Genomic DNA, 24566 nt, shown 5'->3' with positions numbered 1-24566 from the left:
ATCAACCAAACAAAAAACCCTAAACTTTCATGAAGATATCTTCCTGGTGACTACCTAGTTAAGCCTGAGGGTAGATCTCTGAGGCTCTGGGCAGTCATTTCGTAACAGAACACCTCAGTGATCTTTGTTTTACCAGTAAAATCCCATCTCCCTTTACCTCTTAGACAAACTCATATACATCTCTAGCTGCGTTCATTGAGGAACAATAAACTCATTATCACCACATAATCTGCCTTAGTTTTTTTATTTTAGATTGGCTGGAGACAACTGAAGAGTGTAGATAGGAGGTAATAAAAATTGTACCTTCCAGAAAGGATGAGTGGAAGAGAGGATGGAGACAGATGTAGGAATGGGTTCTAAGGAGGAGTCAATGTGATTGAGTGTCTAGAATTCCTTTTGACGCTCTGGCCTGCTTACACAATAGCAATGCTGCTGACAGAAAGGAATGGTAAGGAGAAAGGACTGCTGGGAATTGACAACAGATATGGGAGGAGGATGAGGGGAATCCTGGACATGGTGGAATTAAAATCATCTATGGAGAAAACCACATTAGATATATGGGTTCAAATCCAAGAAAATGTGAATATAAAGCTTATCAATACTAATAAATATCTATTAGTGCTCATAAATAAGAATAAATTATATACCACATATTTAAGAATGTTTTCTTTTTAATTCAAAAATCAAATGTAGGTTGTCTTATTATAAATGTTATCAAATCAGAACATTTAAAAGGTAACAATCACTTTGAAAATTTAAAGTTTATCTGCATTTTAAACTGGGTATTAGAAACATTGCTGATAACATACTGAAAGTCATTAAGAAAAACTATAGCTGAACTAAACTCCTTTCTGGATTCCTTTGATAATTAGACTACTCTATTCAAAATGTTAAGAACTGTCTTCTGCCACTTCTTTACACTCCACGATCTGCACATTGGAGATTGCTTCTCACTGGTACAGACAAAAGAGTAAGGAGGTTTGTTCTTGATGTTGGTATTCTAATGAAGGACAGAGACAAGGAGCAATGTGAGCCCAAGTCAGAGATTATTATTTTTTTAAACAAGAGATTGGGTAACAGAAATGGAATATAACCAAGAGCACTGAGTTACTTTGGAATGGAAGGTGAACCACCAGGAAACCATAGAAATTGTACCATAAAGGACAAGAGAGGGAATAAATGTGGACAATACTTCATTCTCTACGGCAGAGGGAAGGAGGCAAGAAGCTAAACATTTTGGGTGCTTGACAGTGAAGCTTTATAGTCATTATGACTCCCTGGAAGTGGAATAGTGTACTCCTTGTCACACCATTGTCACGTGTTTATTTAACTCCAGTTGGATTGTCTCTCTGAAGACGGGATGCTCTTTGTGCATAGTTGTTTCTTCTTTGTGTACATATGGTCTACTGGCTAGAGTAAGTTCCATTTGCTGAGATAAAACAACTGATATTCCAAATCTGTCCGCATGGAACTCCATTTCAGAAGGCCATTCTAATTGTGAGGTACATATTGCATCAGGTTGAGAGTTCTTGTAGATGAGGTAATCTAAGACTGGTGATTATAAGTCACAAAGGATAACAAAGTCTCATCATTTCTTCGATTCAACCTGACCAAAGTACTACATTAAAATAGACAGCCAGAAAGACAACAAGCAAGCAGAAATCCCAACCACTTCCAGATGGAGGACACTATGTGACTTCTGATCCCACCAAACTCTCAGAAGTGCACACTATCCCACAGAGTCCGTTGATCAGTCAAAGTGCTGGAGATTTCCTATGAACTTTGGCTGTCCATCTCTCTGCGAAAAATAGACTGTCCTAGGTTGCTTTACAAAATGCAAGTTTGCTCTTAGAACCTCTCTGCAGACAAGTTGTTGGAACTTGATGGTGCATAATGTTGAGAGTTGAGTATTATGTTAGATCAGTCTATGAAGTGCACCATTTTAGTAGTTGTCTCATGGGGAATCCAAGACATTTCATGATCACACAAAGACAGCAGCGACAGAGTCTGCAATGCCTAATACAGAAGATTAAAAAAGGACAAAATATTAATAGCAATTAATTTCCTCTACCCAATTTCCTTGACAATTTGAATTTTCATTTATGTTGAAATATGTTAGTGTTCACTATCAAATTAGCAGTTATGCCTGTCAGTTTAAGCAAGGCAACACTAAAGGCAAACACTAGAAGAACACTTAAGATTTTTGTTCTAAAAATCAAGCCATAATATGTGAACATATATAAGATCCATGCTTCCAAATGATATGTATTTCCTAAGGGATATTTATACTTAAGAGAGCTTATGGAATTTATTTTAAAATGTTTTAAAATGTATGCTCTTAGATTTGAAGTTCACTACATTTTAATACAACGTAAGTGTTTATAGGCTTTCTTAGTGCATCAGAATATAGAACTTGCCGTCACAGTAAGAGCGTTAAGAGCCTGTTTGAAAACTGAATTTCATTTTAACGACCAATATTTCTTAATTTGCTTGGATTATGGAATAGTCTCTGCCTTTTGTTCCTGTTCACTGTAATACTGTGGACGGCACTGGGTATACAATGTTCAGGAAATACGCTCGGGAGGCATTTGGATCCCAGGGCAGTCAGTAACCGCGAGGCCTCTGGAGATACAGACGGTGGAAGCGGGTAGAGGAAAGAGGACATCTGGGAGGCAAGAAAAGGCAAAGCCATGGAGGAAATTATGAGCCACATCTTCATTGTGTGCACTGGACTCACCAGACCCACACTCCGTGCAGAGCTTTGAACACAGTCAACTTTTAGAGCAAACTAGATACAGCTCCCTGCTGCATTAAGAAGCACTATGAATCAGCAGTTGGGGGCTCGTGGGCAGCTGACTCTCAGCTGTGAGTCTCAAGGGCACAAAAATAGCCATGAAGATGACGGAGCAGCAGGGGCCTCTGTTCTGCGAAGTTAGCTATTTCCAATATGGAAACCATTTGACTGTCCAATAGGACAGGTTAGTTATTAATTTTCATCAACTCTATGCCATGGGATAAGTGAACAGTAATCACTAGATTGTAGCAAAACACCTACTCCAGAATTTTGCTGTAACTCTTTTATCTGTCTCAGAGGGATAAAGGGCCTGCAAGTTGTGAAGATTTGTGTGCCACATAGAGTGAGAAACGAGTGTTTCTACATACAATTCAGTTTAACTCAAAGATTTAGAAAATATGATGATTTTCCAGACCCAAATCTTACACTGCAGTTCTGAATACAGTTTTCAGCATCAGTGGTAGAACACTGGACCACCTTTTTCCATTTGCTTTCTTGTTTGGTTTGTTATACACTATAAAGGCGTCTGTCTATTTGGTAAGTCTTGCGGTTTCTACGGGTATTTTGTAAGCCTTTTCCAGGTGACAAGGTCCAGAAAAAAAAAAGTGGGTTGTACAGATTTTTGTACTTTTAACACAAAGAAAACTTGATTCCCAATATTTTTCTTTTCATGCTTCCCTTGCTTTTGCAACATCAGAGATCAACTCCAGGGCCTTGAGCATGCTAAGGGAATGCCTCACACCAACCTATAGCCTCAGCTACTCTTAACCATCCTGAACAATTAAGGCAACTCATACATTGTAAAATGTCAATCTGGGTCAGGGGCATGTTCTGGTGTGGTTTCATAACCTAAATAGAGTATAATCTGTTTTTTTTTTTGTTTTGTTATTTTTAGTAGTTGTTTTGTTAAATCAATGTTTTATTTTGTGTTTTAACACACATACATACAATATATTTTTTCATTTTGTATGTGTATTTAACAGTGCATTATGAAAAACTTCATTTCTCATTAACAGGGTAAGCAACGAGATAAACACCACAAAGGGCATTGAACCCATTGGAAGCATTTATGTCTGACATGATAATATATTCAAAAAGCTCTTCATATTTAGCCTGGAGTTTTCAACACAAACTTATGACTTACCACAAACATTACCTCCCATTTTCACGTGGGCATAGCCTTCTACTCCCCAGGAAGTTCCCCAGGAGTTTCGCACCATCCAATATGGAATATTTCCTACAAAGATAAGATGCTGAGATACACTGATAAACCCATATCGATTAGGAACAAATACATTTCCATATTTAAATTGAGTATGCCGTCAATGTGTTTGCTGCTAGAGAAGCATACTATAAATATACAGTGATAAAGTGCATTGACTTTGTGCAAATTATTTTCTGCAGGCAGCTCCGTAAACTTGAACTGTTTATTCTGTCATCCTATACGGCAGACTCTGTTATTACAGAAGCAAATAGGCCAAGGCAAATGCGTTCCCATGGAATTAGCAGGGGGAGTGTTAAGTACATTTGATAAACTATCAGATATTTCACTCCTGCCAACATTTACCCTAAATATCACAGATGAAACATTCACTTTATGTGAATAAAATTATCATTCACAGACTAGGCTATGGCTCAGCGCTGGTCTTCTATATGAAATCCACAGGATTGAATGCCTAGCACCACGTGGACACACACACACACACACACACACACACACACACACACACACACACACAAAGAGAGATGGGGGAGGGAGAGAGGGAGGAGGAGGAAGAGGGAGCTGTGAAAACCGGATTGATTCCATGAAGATAATCATAGACAGGCAAGTTCTGAGGCACAGCAGAACACCTCAGCGGCGTCCAGCCCAGGCAGCCTTAGTTATGACCCCCATCTGGAGAGGGATTTGGGGAGCTAGTACTTACCTGTCTTATCAAAGCCTGTGATGAGAACGGCGTGGTTTGCCTCCCCACTGGAGCAGTGATGTTGGATAATGCCCCCCAGATAATCCTGCCAGCTCACCGCATCAACTATCACCACCAAAGGGCCAAAGGACAGAAGTGCTCTGGCCATTTTGTCCTCTTGGTCACTATTGAAGGAAGATAAGAGACACAGGTCAAGAATTTAGCTTTTTAAGGTAAAAGTAAAAAGATGACATTTAAATCTGTGTTGTATCAGTATATGTTTAAAAGCAATCACAAAAGACTACATACAGATATTAAAATGCAAGAGAGTTTGACAGTCCAGGACTGTACGGGATTCAAGGATGTTAGGAGCTCACCCTCTTTCCATATCTTTTGCTATGAAATATTTCTATTTTACAGTTTCCTTGGGGACCAGGGTTTTTGACCTCCCAGACATTTAGCACATATTCCAATCAGCATGACACACAAAAGAAAAACTCCGCATGCCTGTTGAGAAGATTTCCAGGAAATAACACTTTTGGGTATATGAGTCTCATTGGCCAGAACTCAGTGATGGGGCCAGCTCAGGCTTATAAGGAGATATGGAAAAAAGGATTGTATTTGGTAAACCAAGCATTCCTTTAAACCGCAGGGTTCATTTTAATAAAAGAACGAAAGTGTAAAGTTTTGATATTTGTAAATATTTTAACACCTCTAGAGATGAATATCTGAAAATAACAGGATCCACTTTTGTCAGTGAATGTGAATGCCGAACTTAAAAAGAAACTTCCCACAGAGGAACACAACCAAAGAGGAGTCAAAAAAAAAAAAAAAAATGGAAACTTCAAGATGCTGGGAGAACTAGGTACTAGGTTACCAAGATTGCAAAGCAAACAGTTGTTACTTTTACAATTACTGGTTTATAGCAAAATCCAAGCTTACCCAACATTTGGCCTTCGTCCATCCTAAATGTGTACGATCAAACCACTATTTACATCTTTCAAAGGCCAGCCTGTGGGTGAAGGATACTGAAACCATGGCACTGGTAGTTAAGGCCGTAAAGATAGCATGAGGTGGTTTATTGCTACCACAAGCTATGAAGGATTAGGGGCTTTCGGAGTAAATGCTTCCTTACTGTGCCTGCTGCGGCCAGTTTCCAGCAAGGGGACAGTCTGCAGATGAAGATCCTCTGACAGCCTTCAGTGCAACTGACTACAACAGAAACGGTGACCTCATTGTATACAAGGGGTCTTCCCAACTATTACCTGATATTCGGCTTTTACACTTGGAATGGTGCACAGAAGCATTACAAAAATAAGGGGAGGGAAAAGAATATAAAATTTTAAAAGGTTCCATACCCAAAGACTGGCTTCAGATTTCTCAAATGCTGGGTTCAAATCCCACCTGTATCCTATAGTTATACCATCTTAACATCCATACACTATGCAAGTATAAAATTATAGAACTGAATAGACTGTATGTTGTGTGGCATGTCTAGCATGAATTATCACCTTATAAAATAAATCTATAATAAATCTTATATGGTTGACTCAAGCCTTATAATCTTTCTCTGCCTTCTCAGTTACACAAGAACAAATTCAGTTCAGCATAGGTTGTAGTGTACAGTACAACCATTTTGTCTTAAAATTCTTTGAATAGTTTGTAATTCACATATATTCTCTATACTTACCCGAATACAATAGTCCCCATCTACGTAAAAGAATGAAAGACACATAATAAGTCCCCCTCATCCATAATTCACTTTCAAGGACACAAGGAGAGATGCTAGGGATTCAGGCAGAGAAGCTTCAGAATGTACCCATTCTTCAGGGCCAAATACGCGTCATTGAAATAATTTAGTAACGATTTCTGCCTAGAGCCAGCTGAGGGAACATGGAGAAGGTGCTAGCAGATTAGATATTAGGTGCCCATGGTCGTGACCCTCAGAGAGCTGCTCCACTTGATCTCGGATATCTGAACAAGTGACCGTGCCATCATTTCTTCTGCAGAGAGCACGGCTTTCTTCAAGTTAAGCTCTGTGATCTGCGCTATCTGTCATCTCTGTCAGTCCCATATGAACTACCTTGCTGAGAGCCGACGTAGATTTCAATGTGATTACACTTTATTCCACAAATCAACAACTTATAAAATCTATAGTCCTCAAAGAACACCCTTGAATTTTCTCGTCAAAAAGGTTTATTGTTTAAGGTCAACACTCTCTGTGACTGACATCTGGATATTATCTCCTCTTCCGAGAGCTTGGTGTGACGATATGCCCTGTCCAGTGTTTGGATCCCCTGTAGGGCACAGTCACTTCCTTCCCTTCGGTTACCTGCACAGCAGGCCTCACATGCCAGTTTGAGTAGTATAAGCCCTGTTTCTGAGGAACAAAACTTCGTGGAAGACAGCTAGCTTGATGGTGTTTTGCCTTAAGCCTGGGTGATGTTTGTGTTTTGACTCTACCCTCTTTGTTGATCTTTTCTGTTTCTGCACAGTGCCCTTGTGGAGGATCGGCTGAGTCACTCTGCCCGGAATGATAGGAGTTGGAAATTAGACCATGAAAACTAGAAAGCATGATCTCAGAACTGGAGAGGGCTATGAACAGGCTCAGAAGTGAAGAGGCATGATCTTCACCCCAGTCTTCTAATCCATAACCCAGTGATCCCAAGTCGTAGGCTCACATCTGGTGCACGGAGTGATACGGACATGCCAGAGATCTGGGCTCTAATCCATGAGGCAGATACCAAGGACGACCCTCCAGCCCCAGCTCCCAGCACAGCAGTACCCACCACTACTTCCCAGAATAGGGTGACCATCTAATAAACCCAGGAATCATGACAGCATGGCCACCTCTACCTCAGAGGCACCCTCATCTCAAGGGTCTTATAAGGTGATTGAAAGCCGGTTTTTTTGATGAGGCTTAGACGTGTGCATCTCACCTCTGAGTCCAGAGTTCCTCAGTCATTAGTCTTAAGTAAGATTCTGGCTGAAGAACAGAACACTTGGCTCCGTGTGTCCTTCCTCTCCCTTGCCAGGGTGTCTCATGGTCACTGCCCACATCTCTCAACTGTGCTGATATTTCCTTGCCACTCTCCTCTTGCCTTGAGAACCTCTTGCCCCATTCTGCTAATTCAAGCTTTTCAATTTTTCAGTCTGAAAAGCCTGGACTTTCCCCATCAAGAGGTGTGCAGTACCAGGCCCTCATGAGAAGCATGAACCCCGATTCTCTCCTCCGTATACTTCTAGTCCCCTGGCAGGTCCTCATATGCTGGCCTTGATCTTTTTTTCTCCTGGAGACACATTGGTCTCCTCCTCACTCTGCATGCTTGCTAGGCAGGCCTCTGTCTCAGGACCTCTGCATTCCTTTCCTCTGCTTGGACCAAGGATACTAACTTCATGAGCTCATTAACTCAAACTCACTTCTCAGGAAGGCTCCTCCAGGCAGCCCTTTCTTGGACTACATACTCTCATTTCCCTGAGAGGATTCCTCTTTCAAATCTTTTATTTTGTTCTTTTTAGAAGCTCATTCACCAAACACACCATGTTTATATTTGTGTTCTTCATCTGTCTCCATCACCACAATATGATCTTCCTCAAGGATGGGACCTTGTCTATGCTGCTTGTTGTCCAATCCCCAACAATGAACACTGGTCAGTAGTTATCAGAATAAAGGAATGAATACATAAATTCATGGACTTTCTGAAACCTGATTCTTACAGTTTGAGGTTACTATGAAATGTTTTTTTAAAAAATACAGAAAGTAGCTGTAGGTTTTACATAATACTGGAGTGTTCTCTTTCTCTAACCCCATTCATCACAAGCCACCCCACCCCCACTCATTCCGGTGAAGCTAGGTCTAGGTTCTTCTGTGAATAGCTTTCCTTTACCCTCCAGGAACTGGCAACTAATGACATGTGACATGTTTTCTTATTTCAGGAAGTGGATTACCTTCACTCCCGACGGAGACAGTGGCTAAGGTCCTTATAGCCAGAACCCTGTGCAGCCGCCCATGGAGGAAAGGTTCTCCTGTGTGCCCTTAGGGCCATGTTCATGTCCTTTCCAGCAGTGGTTATGTTGATAATCTTCAGTGCTCTGGGCACTTACATGTCTATTTATAGGGCCATATATTGTTCAAAGATCTAATTTCACGCCTGATTGCAATTATGTCCCATGTAACCATAAAATATTCTATGCCCTTGTCTGAATTAAATTCTTTTATTCCTGGTGATGTTTCAATAATGGCACAATAAGCCAAAAAGCATTTAACAATAGATTCCAGAGTTGCTCCCTTCTGTTGTCTGACTTCTTACTCTAAAGGTGCATTTTACTCATTTCTGGGACTAAATGGCCCAAAGAATTCTCTGGCCAGCTTTGATTTTTTTTTCATGTGATTCTAAAGGTATTTTAATGATTGTTTATACTTGAACTCACCTAGAGTCATCCTGCTTTTCATTTTCCAGCCCTCTTCACCTTCACTCATCCTGCACCACCATCACACTCATGCTACAAACATGCTACTTATTTTATCTTCAGTCTTAGCTTCAAGTTTTAATGTGTTTAGCTTGAGTTTTTCTAATAGTTGCTTACTTGAAAACTATAAGGAATATAATGGTCAGAAAGGTTTCTTGGGTATGGAATCTGGGAATGATTATCCAAATCACTTGTATTCCACATTCAATCCACATCCATTGTATACAATGTGAATTTGGACAGACATAAGTATTAAGACTGCGAAAAGGGGCTCATTGTTTTAGCATCTGAATTTTGTGATAGATATAAGTTGTAGCTTTAAACTCAGTTAAAAGCTATTCATTTTAAATTTCTTATTTATAGTGTGACTACAAAGAAGAACACAAAGATTAACTTTAATAGCCTTTTTTTGACACACCACTGTGACCATAAGTTGAACTCTTTAGTAAGAAGTTGGTTCTGAACTGAGAGTGGAAGGGTACCTTCATCAGAGTCATTAATTCTGAAAACAGATCGTGAGAAACACACACACACACACACACACACACACTCACACACACACACGCACACACTCACACGCACACGTCAGTTACCTGAAATCATATGCAGAAAAATCCTTGACTGAAACTCCAGATTGTGATTGAGGAAAGTAGCGACACAGGCCATTTTCTGCCTTGAATGGGTACTGTGAATCTGCCACCAACTTCAACTGTGTCTGGAGGAAACAGTGACAAAGTGTTCACTGACACTTGTTTGAAAGGTTAAGTAGAGCTTACTTCTTCAATGCAGCCAAAGAAGTCAGGCCTCACCAAAGCAGCTTGTGGGCAGTTTGATCTTAAAATTATAACTGATATTACAAGGAGGTACTTGTACTAAACATCCAAAAAAATTTGAATCCTTAACTTTTAATATTTTTATGCCTTTCCTCTCTATAATCTATCTATCTATCTATCTATCTATCTATCTATCTATCTATCTATCTATCTATCTATCTATGTTAATAAAATCTTGTCATCTTTTTCCTGAGGGCATGCTAGGGGAACACATTTTTCTTCCAGGGCCTCCTAAGACCAAGGCATCAATGATCTGTGCCCAGACAGTAGCCAAATATTCTTCCTTGATATTATCAAAATAACTCTTGCTGTGCTGCATTTCTTGTGGTTGCCTGTACAGGCCCATGGGCTGAGCTTCTTCAAAGGGTGGGGGCTCAAACACTGTTACCTACCATGTGTCTAAAGCGGTCACTGGCCTATAAAGTGAATTTGGAATGGGAGGGCATTTGGGTTTGGACAACACTGATTTGATAACTTTTACAATGGCCTCTTATTTTCTCATTTCCTGCCACCGGTGGAAGAGTCAGAGAGAAAAATGACAAAACTAGACTGTGACAAAGGGCTGCAGTGGGAGGTCAGGGGCTTGGCGACACCATTCTAACCTCCAGGGCACATTTCTTCATCTATCATTAGGAAACCAGCTGACCTGTGGTGGCCCACCTAACGTCATTCAGGACAGCCATGGAACCTAGTAACTGAATATCCTCATCTCTCTGAGAAATTATATGAGTGGTTTCCATGTGAAAATTACCTACTAAGAAGAGTAGGGAAATCTTTACAATACCTTTCTAAAAATGTGTTTAAGATGTCTTCAAACCTTGATAGGTTGGTATCTAATTTACCTGGAAGCCATTACTTCTAGTATCTTCAAGGCATGTGATGTAACACACTTGAGCTCTGGCCTAACTCATGCCTGGCCTTGGCTTGATTTCCCAAAGTATATCTTTTTCCTGATTAAGACACTCAAGGTTTGTCTGCTTAGATTTCTGAACACTGAACCTTGCCTAATATAGGGATGATTAGATACTGTGAACACAGCACATAAGAGGAAATCAGGGAATAGAGAGCAGAGATGATTACCTCATTTAGCCAGCTCAAGGCACTGACAGGAGAGCCACCGTGGCAGCCAGAATTATTAAAGGAGCAGTCGATGACCTGCTGCACGCTCAGGTAATCCAGAGGTTTCCCTTGGATTGCACAAGCTGACTCTATTGCACTCACCACGCTGAAGGCCCAGCATCCTCCACACTGTCCAGAAGGGAGGAGCACAGTATCTAAGTCAAATTTACCAGTGTCTATAGATACAGCCATATAAAGAAAATCGTAATAATAAACAGAAAGTTTCCAGAAAGTAGAAATCTATAAAACACCCATTCATTCAAAATGAAATTAAAGTTCTCTCTCCAGCAATGGCATCTCATTATTTTTTAAAACTAAATCAGTAATGCCACTACTGCAAAGTAAGCAGGCCAGGCTAATGAATTGGGGGGGGGGGGGTGTGTCAAGAAAATACTTAGAGGGATGAGTGTTTTATGAGTAGTTCATAACTTCTGCTTATGAATCACTGCTTCTCAGAAAGTAGAAAATGGGTTCTAAGGAAAGGAGCTGGCCCCAGGAGTGAAACAGGAGCCACATGAAAGTCTGCACAATCCACAGAAATAGCAAGAGGGAGAGGAAGAGAGTGAGGCGGCAGGGGGTGGGGCAAGGATCCAAAAACTTGGTGTAATATCAAGACCACACCATATCCCGCAGAACTAGCACAGAGAAGTCTTGAGTGTGCTTGTGGGGTGATACTCTGAACAACACTGTGATTCTCAAAGGTCTTGCATTTCTAACCTCAGTCGCCACAGCAAAGGAAAGCAGTCAGCAACTGAAGATGGATTGATTTCCCCAAATCTGAGAAGTGTGAGTGTGACTGGGGACACCACATCCACAGCTAACATCAGTTAAGCCACTGAGGCAGATCCTACAGAAACCCACTACCCTCTGGGAAGGACTGGATTCATGCATAACCCACTACTTACACACACACACACACACACACACACACACACACACACACACACACACACACACATACGTGCAATGGTTTGGTGGCAAATTATAATGACCAACTGTAAACATTGAATGTGAGAGTGAGGAAAGCACATTTTAACCAGTTGGAAACCATGGCGAAGGGGAGGACTTAGCTGCTGATGCCACCTGGGAGTGCCATCCTGTGGCTGTACACTTGACCCTTTCTGATTGGCTACATAGCCAGTTCTGATGGTGGAATACATTGCATTCGGAAAAGTGATTTAAAAAGAAAAAAAAAAAAGCATACTCTTTAAACTTCCTCAAACTAGCTGGGGCCCTGTGAATTACAAGTCTCACCCATCCCACACTATGCTGCTGTTTTCTTTCTTACCTGAGACCACTCTCCCAAAACTCTCCCCTCTCAACACCCATATCTGAAAGTACACTGTGAGTCCTTTTCATGCTATATTCCATTGACATGTTTATATCTACTGTTTTCCTTATATATTTGTAGATCCTTCAGCAAGCAAAACCAAAATGTATTGCTTTGTTTATTAGTTGATGTTGTTTTTATTTGTTTTAAAAGTGTTTCAAAAAGCTTTTAAGCACTATGACCTAATCTGGTTGTTCTATATCCACTCTCCCTTTACCATCAAATCTTGGACATAGCTGATCTGTAACAAGCATATGTAGACTTGAAGTACACTGAAGGCACTTCTAGGGATACAGGTTGGGTGGCATAGGATGATAGAGGGAGTGAGCAAGCAGAACTTGTCTTCTGATAGAGCGCACAGGACGAAATGGAGGTTGACAATCCAGACACTGTGTGACTAGACTCATTCCACTCACTGGTGCACTTTCCTTTTGTATCACACAGCCAGGAATTGTGTTTACCTCCCACATGTTTGTCCCTAGAATTCCTGGTCTGCATAGTAGTATGACTACTGGGATATATCCTTGAGGTATACATGCACTGAGGGCAATGGTCATAGATAAGTAAGCACACCCAGGTTTAAAAGTCAGAATTACATCACTATCTCTCCTCTATCATGGAGCCTTCTCTTCTGCTTTGTATAACTGAGGTGTGATTCTATGTAGAAAAAAAATCATGGGTTCCTTGAATCTGACCCTTAGGTTTAATGCTTACACAACAAAGAGTAAAATGATGTCATGCTTACCATCTTCTGGTTCCTTACTTGACTCACAACATGCTTGTCCCTCCAGTCAAATCTCAATGGCAAAGACACATTGGGGATAGGTCTCTGTCCTTCTGCTGGGTATCTGGGAGCCCAGGCAGGTTTGCTGCCTAAATACAAAGCTGGACAGAAGGAGGAAGATATCATGGAGAAAGTATTAGATGAAGGACTTCTCTGGGGACTTGTTTTTGGAATATCTTGAAAAGCAAAACAGTCACTACCTAGCCAACCTGTCACATAAGATTTCTCCTCAGTGCCTTTCAGTAACAGGAAATGCATTTTACTGAAGCTAGGAATGCAAATTTCAGCAATGGGACATGAGCTGATGTAACATGACTTGCTTGATAGAATTAGGCCACTCGTGAAAAATGCGTATAATTGACATGGTTTCTTTTATTATTACTCATGAATCCATGAATATTCTAAACAGAAATGGTGATAGACAAGTTCCAGTATGATGAGACAACTGATGATTGCAGCTACGTGGATTTGCATAGAAATATATGTAGTTCTTAAATTCACTTCCCTTATGTTCAGTGCATAGCGCATACTGCAAAGTTGGCATTTTAAAAATACCAATCATCACATGGTTTACAACACTCTCAATTAAACCACTCCTTAGTTAGACAAAGAGTTAAAATTGGGAAATTAATCAATAGTATTGCCAAATCTTACCTTTAAACTCTTCAGGAAACAAATAAGAAAACTGATTTACTCCATAGAAGGCAGTGGAGTTTTCTTGAGGAAAAGAGTTCAAGTATCGGTGTCTATTAAGGCTTTCCTAAAATAATGAAAACAAACTTTATATATCTAGTATTTCAGTTCACCAAGGTCATAGAGGTATAACTAACTTGGAGATTTTTGGGGGGTGCAAATACCAAACCTGATTTTTAGGTCGGACAAAATGTGCTGTATGCATCTGTAATTCCTCCATCATTCCCTACACATGCTGAGAATATCACACACATACTCTTCAAAGTGTCAACAAGCACTAGACACTGGTGACACACTGTAATTAAATAATTATGTATAGGAAATGTATCCTCCGTGCATTTGCTTTTCTCTGTGAAGAGTAACAAAGCCTGAAAAAGGACTAAGTTGATAACCGAATGAAGAATCCCATTCTCTTAAGCTGATTCCAAGATTTTTATTTGGGATCAAAAGTTTTTGCAAAAAATTCCGTCCTAGGGAATCTCCCAAAAAGAAGGTCTGGTTTTCCTACCTAGCTGGAAGAAAAAAAAAAAAGTGTAACCATAGTTCTGTATTTCATCATAATTTATCTTAGTTTTGATTTTTCTATAAAGATTCTTAAATTTCCTAACATTGGCTCATCATGTGTGCTACATGGAAGTTCAGGGACCACTCTTCTCCATGCTAGCCCGAGTACATACTGACTTTTGTACTTAGGTGTTTTTGTTTATGACTTAGAAATCAGTAAGCAAAACCAGGACATGTTTATCAGTCTGATTTATCACCACGTGACCAGCACTGAAGACATGGCTGGAAAACAACAGCTCCTCAAACGCCATCAGTCTGAATTATCATCACGTGACCAGCACTGAAGACATGGATGGAAAACAACAGCTCCTCAAACGCCATCTACTTTTTAATAATGATGTATGTGAAATTTTCATAGGGTCTCCTCTTAATATCATTCATCAGCTGGTTTTCAGCAAGATCACAGCTGTGACTCAGCATGGTCTTGGTTAATTCTCTCTAGCTGAATGTGACTAGAAGGAGTGCTAACCAGTGAATTTTAGAAGCCCTTTTGAGTTTCAGGAACTTGCTCCTGGAGAAGCAATGTGTTGAATGTAACCCACAGATATACATCCAAAAAAATAAAACTAAATGTAGAAAGTAACTTTACATGACAAGAGTGGCAACACAGGCCGCCAAGGAGTAGCTGCAAAGAAATTTACAGGAATCATTCATAAGATGATTGATTTACTTTCCTAAGCAAAGGAAGACAGGGCAGGAATAGAGAATGCAGGATGTTTAGAGCACTTGGCAGCCATGACCACATGCAGCCATGGGAACCTGTGTGGCAAACCTCCATCTGTGGGTGTTGAGCTGCTGGTGGCTGAATTGTCAGGAACCCACTACAGGAAGCTGCAGTTGCCATGGTGGTAAACAGCTGATGCCTGAGTACTAAGGTTGTCTACATAGGGCAGACACAGAGAGTCTTCTGATAAATTACTATTAAAAAACAGCCACTTGGTGACCTGCACAAAAAAGAAAAACAGCAACTCTCCCAACAAACAAACAAACAAACAAACAAACAAACAAACAACGTAAACTAGACCGATATGACCTTGAGTCGAAACCAGAAAGGGAGCCCAAGAAAACAGGAGGACACATGAATAACTCTCTTGAGTACAAATGCAAAATCCTTACTGAAATACTAACAGATCAAACCCAACAGTGTTTTCGACAGAAAATACATCGTGATCAAGTGGAGCAGATACAAAAATGGTACATGGACTAGCACAGGAAAACATGAACATAAGGAATCACTTTAACAGAATAGGGAGTCAAATGACATGGAGTTCTTCCATAAGACGTTGTGTGTTGTCTGAGATCTACAGCATGCTTGGGATTTGTAATGATCAATCTATCTGGTTGCCAAGTAGTTAAAGTAAGAGTATTAAAAGAAAACAATGTAAGATTGATTCATTTTAAATCCTCATAGACCTAATTGTAAATGATTAGAAGACAATTGCCAGACCTTCTCTAAGATATGGATCTCACAGTGGCGGCAGCAGCTGCCCATGTAGGGCTCCTGTGAATGATGATCTCTTTCACTTGCTATACCAGACACCAGTTGCAGGTTTTCCAAGTGTCAGTGGTATCACCCCTGCAATCACTCCTGCCTTTCGCATCCTTCTAGCACTCTGCCAGGAACAGTCTACTTATTACGCTGATGTCTTGCAAAAAAACAAAATGTTCTGTCATTGCCTAATTTAACCTCCCTCTTTTAATTCTAGTAACACTCAAAACTCCCCCCTACCAGATTCTAAGGAATCATAATTCTCTTACACCCCTGGGCAAATAAATGTGCACAGCCTGACTTTTGAAATAAACTGAATATCTTACCATTGAAATGCAATATAAAGGTAAATATTCAATCTCTCTGTGCCCCACTGTCTTAATTGACAAATTTGGTTACTAGAATATAGGAACTATCTTTAATTCTGTTGGGAATACATACATATTATAATATATTAAATGTATTTAAATATAATGTATCAATTATATATATATATCACAGCAGGATGAATGTTCAGTTAAATCTCTTCAAGCTCTACCTTCACTCTTAAAAGCAGAACATTATAGGAAACGTCATTCAAAGACCATGCTTTCACCTTGGATAGGTTGGAACGCAGCAAGTATTTCTTGTGGTACGACAAATGAGGACTAGCTAGCTATAACAAACAATCTGCTATTGTACTCATAATACAGCAATGCCAACAGAACAGAACAGGCTACCTCAGAGCATTCACTCCTCTATCAGAACTCAGTGTTAGTTTTCCCCTAACATGAGGCTCATATTGTTTGAAATTGTAGTTCATTTCTGGGATTGTCTGTTCTTTCCAGTCACTGTACTTGTGGCCTTCAAGTCTGACTATTGAAGCAAATGTCTCGAAGCCTTGGTGACTGCGAGTCCGCACATCTCCTCTCACTGTATCAGAATCCTGTGTATTAGGACAGAGGGCAGGGGAATGGTGAATTAGGGAGTTCTAACATAACATAAAAATGGTGTGCAGGCACATGGTAGCCATCTCTAAAGCTACCTGCAATGCTCAAATGAAAGACCTAAGCCTTTAGATCTTGGCACTGGGGTAAAACATGAGGTGTTCCATATGTGAAGCACATATTCTACCACGGAACCGCACCCCAGCTCTTAGGTTCGAATCGCAGCTGCATTTAAGAGGGAAAACCAGGAAGAGGAAGCCAGACAGTCCTTATGTAGGAAATCAAAGCTGACTAACAAGACAGACAGCCTTTTAACTGACAAAATAGGACAATAACTATAGTAACCTACTTTCTATTTTGTTTAATTGACTGATGGACAATTAGATATCTGAAGCCTTAGTGGAAAAAAAAATTTATGGTTAAAGAATTTGAGGAAATTTTCCAGTTTTTATAAAAAAAAGGAGAAAACTTGCCTCTTTGATTTTGATAGGTTCCATACATCTGCAAACCTCTCTAATCAACACTGCATCTTAAGATCCTAGAAAACCCTATCTTGTTACCCTTCCCTACCAATGACTTCTGACAGCCAAGCTTCCTCTACCCCTGCCAGTTACTTAACCTTGCTTCTGAAGACTTGTATGCAGTCATGTATAAATTTATAAACATATATATATGCATAGGCATGCATGCACCTGTATATATGTGACAGCATGCATGTGTGTACGTGTGCAGTTATGCATATATATGCATATACATGCTTATGCACGTGCTTATATAGCTCACACAACAAAACGAAAATTTAATTGTATGATAATGAAATCTCTTCCTTATTTTAATTTGCTTTACTGGCCTAGCAAAGTTGTTTCATTAATGCTTGGAAATGCTTCCAATCCCACAGTCAGAAAAAAAACAAAAACAATGTTTACTGGAAGTCAGAAGCAGAAAGAGCTGTTTGCATCTGGTAGAGATAAAAGATAGCTCTACAGATAAGAGGCCTGGACTGCTCTCATGTGGAAAACTGGCTGGGGTTGTAACATTCCTCAGAAACCAACATTTTTCTGAGACATCACAAAGCCTCTCATTCCACCTCTGGCATTCTGGCTATCCAAACCTTCCCAAGCAGAAGAAGCAAAGCAGCACAGATTGTTTTGTTTATGACAGTTGATAGTCACAGACATCTTCAACCAGAAACCCATGGGTGTTGGCAAGGTCTTCAATCTACCCCCTTAGAGGAGAGCAGTTGGGGAATTTTTTTTTCTTGCTAGTTGTTAATATAAAGAACAAATTAGATATACCTATTTTTTTCCTTTCATGTGTTGAATCATATCTGGAGAAAAAAGCAAATTCTGAGGATCAATTTCTTGGGCTTTGTGTACTCTGAGAGGAATGTCAATAGTTACCAAGCACAGTTGAGGGATGGTAAGGTTAGCTAAACTGAAGTGCTGTTTGTTCTCTGAACTACTACCTCTGCATGCAGTACTTGCTCACCTCATCTTCTCACCTCAGATTAATGAACTGAGACATAGATGGGGTGTATGTGTTTCTTAAAGTCATCCAACCAGCACCTGATGCTTGGGTACAGCCATTCAACCTGTATGGCACAGACTGCATGGGCGACATCTACTCTGCGGGTCTTTATATTGGTTTTGTTAGGAGAGACAGCCATGGAGATTTGATGTATTTTCCCCATTGCTTACTAGGCTTTCTTGCATTCACTCTGGTTTATTGCTTTCTACCAATGTAAGTGAAGATATTCCTTTCTGATGATGATCATGTTTGCTGCACAGGCCCTTCATCTAGTCACGCTTCAAAATCAGAGACAAGGTTTTCATTATGTACCAAGGCTGGTCATGAACACCATGTCTCCAGCAACCCTCCTGCCTTAGCTTGTCAAGTAACTAGGGCTGGATGAAGTCAACCCATTGCCCACCTTGTAAGGCCACTCTCCTTTACCATTCTGAGCTCATTCTTTGTTAAGTTTTGATCTTATCCGCCCTCACTGGCAAATCGTGGAGTGTGGTGGGTAATAAATCAGTTCCACAGATGCATGGAAAATGTTCTCTTTGGAAGGTCTGGTAAATCTAAGCAGGGACAAATATGCACAGATTATACTCAACATGGAACCATTGCTGGGAATTTCTCTCAAGATGTGGGAATTGCAAATCTCATGCAGAATTCCCAGGTGAGAAATATGTTATCCCTTATTAGAAGGGGGGCTTTTTACATGTGCATTTAGGAATTGAGAGAATCCATTTTCCAATGTACAGGATTTCATACTGGTTTTAGAAATTAATGCTAGTACACATATATACTATGCTGTTTATTTTCAGACAGAGTACATTGGATGAACTTGTTTCCATCTTCTCAACTACTGTAACTACTGGGGTGACATGTGTCAGTCTAATATAACTTCTTGTAGGCCTCCACATACATTATTCTTCACGTGTCACTAAGGACATCTACGTCAGTTCCTAACACAGGATAACTGACAAATTGTAGGACAAGTCAGAAGGATAAACGAACGAACATGACCTGATCTAAGGTATTTACAGGTTTTACTATATTCCCATTTAGACAATGTGTGCTTTAAGCTAAAAATCACCGGAAAATGTCTGTGGAGCAGGACGGTCTGCTCTCAAAGTCACCTCCTCATGGACGTTCTCAAGCAGCCACAGATGAGCTGTACTTGGAGGAGCTAACCCGGATGTTTGTGGCTCATCATAAGCACTCATTTAAATAATCTACTTACAATAATCTACATTATAATAATCTACTCATATAGAAATGAGCTCTGACACGCACGCAACTTAATGAAGACATAGCATGGGCCATCACAGTGTCAAGGCTAAGCTCCTCATTGCATGTGAAGCCACCAACTCGGTGGCTTGTCAAGATTATTCTGAAGGGAGTCTGAAGACCAGCTTTTATTGAATCCATTGACACATCTCTAGCCTCTTATATCCTCCTAGGCTAAGAAAGCAGGCTACTTTTGGTGACCGGTGGAGGGCAATTAGGGTCCTGGCACAGCCCTTTTGTTTCCCAGCTTTGGAGAGACAAACAGGCCTCCTCTACAGCGTGCTCCACAGACCACTCTGCCCCCACAGATTCAAAGCTACAACCAAGCATGGGCAGAAACATTAAGTAAACACAAAGCTCTCCACTATTTAAGTAGGCCATCTGAGGACTTTTTTGTCATGGTATCAAAAAGCTGAGTCTCTCATCTGCTATCCACAGGAAAAGCAAAGGGAAAGAGAAGAGCGTCTGCCAATGCTCACAAGAGACCAAGAACAAAGAGCCCAGTCTGCCATGCAGGAGTGTGACTCCCCTTCCTTTCCTCTTCCTTCAGATAGCATGTAAGTCATCCCATAATAAGCCATGGAGGAGTCTTGTCACATTGAATAATAATGTAATGACAGCTAGCAGGACTGCTCTTTACCTATTCGTTAAGCACTACTCAGTGGGATTTAGAGTGTTCCGTGGCTCAATTTTACTTTATAACGTCCTTTAAAATGTTTCAGTGCATTGTGAAACAAAGGAATTTTGTAGATTCTGTACACAATGTGCCTTGTAAGAAAACAGCCGAATCTCCAATCAACTAATTCTACAGTGGAAACATTCTTTTTTTTTTTTTTTAATGACACTTTTTTAGATTTATAAGCTGAGTTTTATTCACCATATATTTTGACCCATACTATAAAGCCAGAAGAATCCTTAATACTTTTAGTCACCAAAGAAACAAAGCCCACTGCTTCCAACTCTCCAGCTGACACTCTCCAGGAGGACTCACAGTTTATAGATATCATGTAATGACTAAGTGCTCAGAAAACAGGCCACCCAACTTATCAGCAAATTCCTGCCAACAGGAACTGCTTGCAAAGCTGTTTCGGGGTTTTTAACCCTAAGTTTTAAAAATGTACTAAGATTTGAAATGTTCTCTTCAACCCCCAACCTTTTACTTTCCTATATGGAGCCTTGGTTGCATTTCCCCTCAATAGAGAATCTAGACATGTGCCTGGGGATTACAACGTCCTCACAAGTAAAATTCAAGCAGGCATGGAAATTATAGATCACACACACAAATTCTATTTTGTAATAATTTTTCAGTGACTGTGACTGTAATCTTGACGGTACCTTTACTAGGATTGGAATTTCCATAGAAATAAACCTTTGAGTATATTTTGGAGGATGTTTATACATGGGTGTAACTGAAGTAGGAAGCCCATGGTAAACTTAGGAGGCACTGTGTCACCTGCTGGGGTTCTGGACCAAATAAGGATGAGAAGGTAAGCTGGGATCCAGTATCCACGTCTTTCTCATCTTTGCTGTTGATGTAGTGTGGCCATCTGCTCCACACACGTCACTATGACATCCCCATCATAATTGACAGCCCCCTAAAAGTGTGAGCCAAAGTAGACCCTTTTTTATTTTCCTTAAGTTGCTTTTCTTGGCAACCTTGTTTTATTTCGGCAAGGAGAAAAGAAACTATACACTTACATTGTTAGCTTTCGATATTCAAGATTAGAAAAAAAAAAATAGCTAGCCAATAAACACATTATCAACAACCTATGACACTGACTAGCTCACCCTATCGGGGAGCCAAGGACACCTCTGAGTAACACACAGGCCAAGGACTTTGGTGAGACAGAGAGTGCTTCTGGTAACAAGCAAAGAGGTCAAACGTAACAAAAAGGAGAAAGAAAGGACAACATTTTGATTTGAGTACAAGGGTAGCTGAAGCCAAAGAAGGCCGGACTGAATGAATACTGGAACTTCTCAGGCCAAAGAGGACACGCAGAAAGAGGCAGAGCTATGGAGTTCTATGGAAATTTCAGAAAACATCAGTAAACACTAGTCAAATGGCCCAAGAGCAGCATTCCTGAATTCAGATAGAAGATGAGTAACAACGGGTGAATTTTCTTCTCTAATAAAATCGTGATGGCAATCTTTTCAGATTAAAAAAAAAAAACCTGTCAGATAGCAGTAAGTATAGCCACTGAGGCCAACTGTGAATCCGCATTCCTGTCAGTTTACTGGGAAAATATATCCGTGGTCAGCTAGTCAGTCCACTTCAGAATTTTAAGGTTGGCAACAAACTGAAGGATTATTATGAAAACTTTTTAAAAAGAAATCCGAATTGAAGGCAACGAAATGTTTCCTTCTGTTCTACATCAGTGTCCACCAAGTCAGAGAGAACTTTATAGTAGAGTGGCAGACAGTTCAAGGACAGAGAAATCATTAACCCATCTCAGAAGGAACCCAGTGCTTGGGCTTCAGAAAGCCCAGGTGGCTTTCTATGGGACAGGTTTGGTGTGAGAAAGGCTCTGGGATTCAGAGGAGACTTCTTCCCCTTAGCTTTTGGTGCTTTGGGACTTAGCCCAGAAATCCTTGCCCTGGGGAAACAAACTTTTAGAAAAGCAGCTCTACTGGGGAAATTCGCGCTTGGCACTTGGGTCCCTCCCTAGGATCCCCAGGGCAGCAGACAAGTAGAGGGAGGGAGCTTGGTACCCGCAAGGCGGCTGCCTCCCGCTGGTGGCTCCAAGACCAGGTCCTGGCGACCCCGCGGCGAAAACAGCAACAACACAGGAGTAAGAGGCTGGCCAACTGAGGCTTCATCCCGGCGCTCTGCGCCCAGCCTGCTTTCTCTTTCGGTTTCTCGGCTCCGCCCACTGCCTGTGTCCGGTGCATGCCCAGAAGCAGAAAGCTGCTGGGGTCCCCGCTGTTTTGTTTGTTTGGTGCTTCTTGGGATTATTATTGACCTTTGGTGCTGTTATTGGGCATCTGGGATTTCCCTCTTACCTAATAAGAAAGAGAGCAAGACCTGACTTACACAGCAGCATGAAGATACAAACTATTGTGTTTCCTGCTGTTTGAGATTCAGCCCATTATTTTTCTTCCTGCTGTTTAAATTGAATATGTGTTCGTTGAGTGTGTGTAAATTGAATTCAGCAGGATGTATGAGGATATACAGCGTGTGCGAATTTACATACTTCCCTCTATGGATGCTTATAAATACTTGACAAAAATTGTTGCCGCACAAAACTGCACAATATCTTGTGGCCATTTCTCCACTTGTAGAAAGCTGTACCTGCTTCCGAAGTTTGTAATGAAATTTAGCTAAGTAATTCTAAACCCTTCATTATATGCTGAGCACGTCCTGTGCGTTTCTTTGTTTCACTGTTAAGGTTGCTTTAATTTTTCTTATTATTTTATTATGTTGTTTTCTTCTTGCTTAGCGTATTTCGCAATCCATCCACCTCACTTTCTATCCCCTGCTATAATTAACTGACATAATTCTTAAAATCTTGTTTCCTTTTACCGTGGTGCCGGTGTACAGAGTGTTAGAGGAACTGGGGGAACATGTTCAAACCAGTCAATATGTCCGTCTGCTCACTCACGTCTCAGCTAAAGAGGCTTCTGGTAGTGTCGCAGAGCTCTCCTTTAAGGAGACTGGGTGATTTAAGATCTGCGATCAAATATCACTTGTTACCCTTGGGAGAAGGCAGCCAGCTGCTTCTCAGACTGGCTAATGCACACAAAATGCAAATTATTGTTTCAGAGTGAGTCTTTGCTCTCTGTTTCTTTTTTACCCTTTCTCTATTGTCCAAAAGCAGATCCTTCCTGTAACCAGGTTCTCAGAAATCCCAGGCCTACGCCGACTGCCCTACTTAAAACCTTAACCCTCTCTTCCTCTCTGCCCTATTCTTCCATTACTGCTCCATTGTCTCAGGTGTTTAATCTATAGCCTTTTGATCCATAGCATTTTTCTGTAATGCCAGCTTCATGAGAGAGACAATTTCATTTCTTTAGTCTCTTACGCACCAACAACGTATAGTGGGTATTCAATCAGTAAATGTTTGCTGATATAAACTTATTAAATTTAGTCCAAATAAACTTTCTTTTGATCACAACAATTATCCTGAAGCTAGCCATTTAAGCATAAATGTTCTAACCCAAAGGATTGTCAAAAGACATAGATTATCGTCAGAATAAAAACTTCAGTTTAATAACAGCGGGAGAGAATGCATAGAGATGAGTAGGCTACAAGGAAAGGTCACTTGCAAAAGGATTGCTGAGATTAGCATCAGCAGGAATCTGTGGGCTCCTTGCTATCTCAGTTACATCTGCATTGCTAAACTTTCCAAGAGGAACAGTATCTTATCACCGAAGGTCTGAAGGACCTCCCTGGTCTCTTCATGCCAGGTCATATTTTTTATCATCAGGTTTGCATCAGAGAACACAGTTACTCCTGGCACCTAATAAAAACTAAAGCTATAAAATCAGATAGATGTTGGTTCTACGGATGTAAGAGGGCAATGATATCTACAACGAAGGCATCTGGAAACTTATTTAAAATAGATTATAATGGGTCCCAGAGACCCAGGTTCATGCACCGTGACAGTGGAAAAGTGGGTGATAGACGTCACTATCACTGGAGGTAAAATTCATAATACTTCATGAGTAAAGAGGCCTCTATTTTCACTTTACAATGATGACTTCTGTAACCATGTCTGTAGCTCTGAGAAGGGAACATTCTTCTCAGGCCATTGCTCACCCAACAGAGATAAACAGAGATGAAACGTGCAGAAAAGCAGACAGAATTTTCTCTGAGATTGATAACCTAGCCATACCAGCCAGCTTCCCATTACTATAACAAAAGAGC

At 40.5% G+C, this 24566-nt stretch overlaps 1 protein-coding gene across 1 annotated transcript; it reads right to left on the bottom strand.

Moving 5' to 3' along the window:
* Positions 1–653: 653 nt before the first annotated feature.
* Ctso (cathepsin O) lies at positions 654–22568 on the bottom strand. Its single transcript, XM_021196757.1, has 8 exons — positions 22412–22568; positions 13889–13994; positions 13196–13335; positions 11082–11249; positions 9762–9883; positions 4720–4883; positions 3939–4031; positions 654–2016 (listed from the first exon to the last, which is right to left on the bottom strand). The coding sequence occupies exons 1-8, from the start codon at positions 22517–22519 to the stop codon at positions 1982–1984; spliced, it is 936 nt and encodes a 311-aa protein (XP_021052416.1). The 5' UTR covers positions 22520–22568; the 3' UTR covers positions 654–1981.
* Positions 22569–24566: the final 1998 nt, after the last annotated feature.

Source organism: Mus pahari, chromosome 4 (genome assembly GCF_900095145.1).
Source record: "Mus pahari chromosome 4, PAHARI_EIJ_v1.1, whole genome shotgun sequence".
Classification (NCBI taxonomy): Eukaryota; Metazoa; Chordata; class Mammalia; order Rodentia; family Muridae; genus Mus; species Mus pahari.
Note: the sequence above shows the minus strand (reverse complement) of the source record. Positions and strands in the feature narration are given on the sequence as shown.

What these genes read in the sequence shown, in the direction of transcription:
- Ctso (XM_021196757.1), bottom strand. Translation starts at nt 22,519, where the DNA reads ATGAAGCCTCAGTTGGCCAGCCTCTTACTCCTGTGTTGTTGCTGTTTT. An exon ending in GGGAGGCAGCCGCCTTGCGG is followed by an intron (nt 13,995 to 22,411) that starts GTACCAAGCTCC and finishes TCATTATTTTAG; the next exon opens with GAAAGCCTTAATAGACACCG. An exon ending in GTTTCCTGAAGAGTTTAAAG is followed by an intron (nt 13,336 to 13,888) that starts GTAAGATTTGGC and finishes CCTTCTGTCCAG; the next exon opens with CTTTGTATTTAGGCAGCAAA.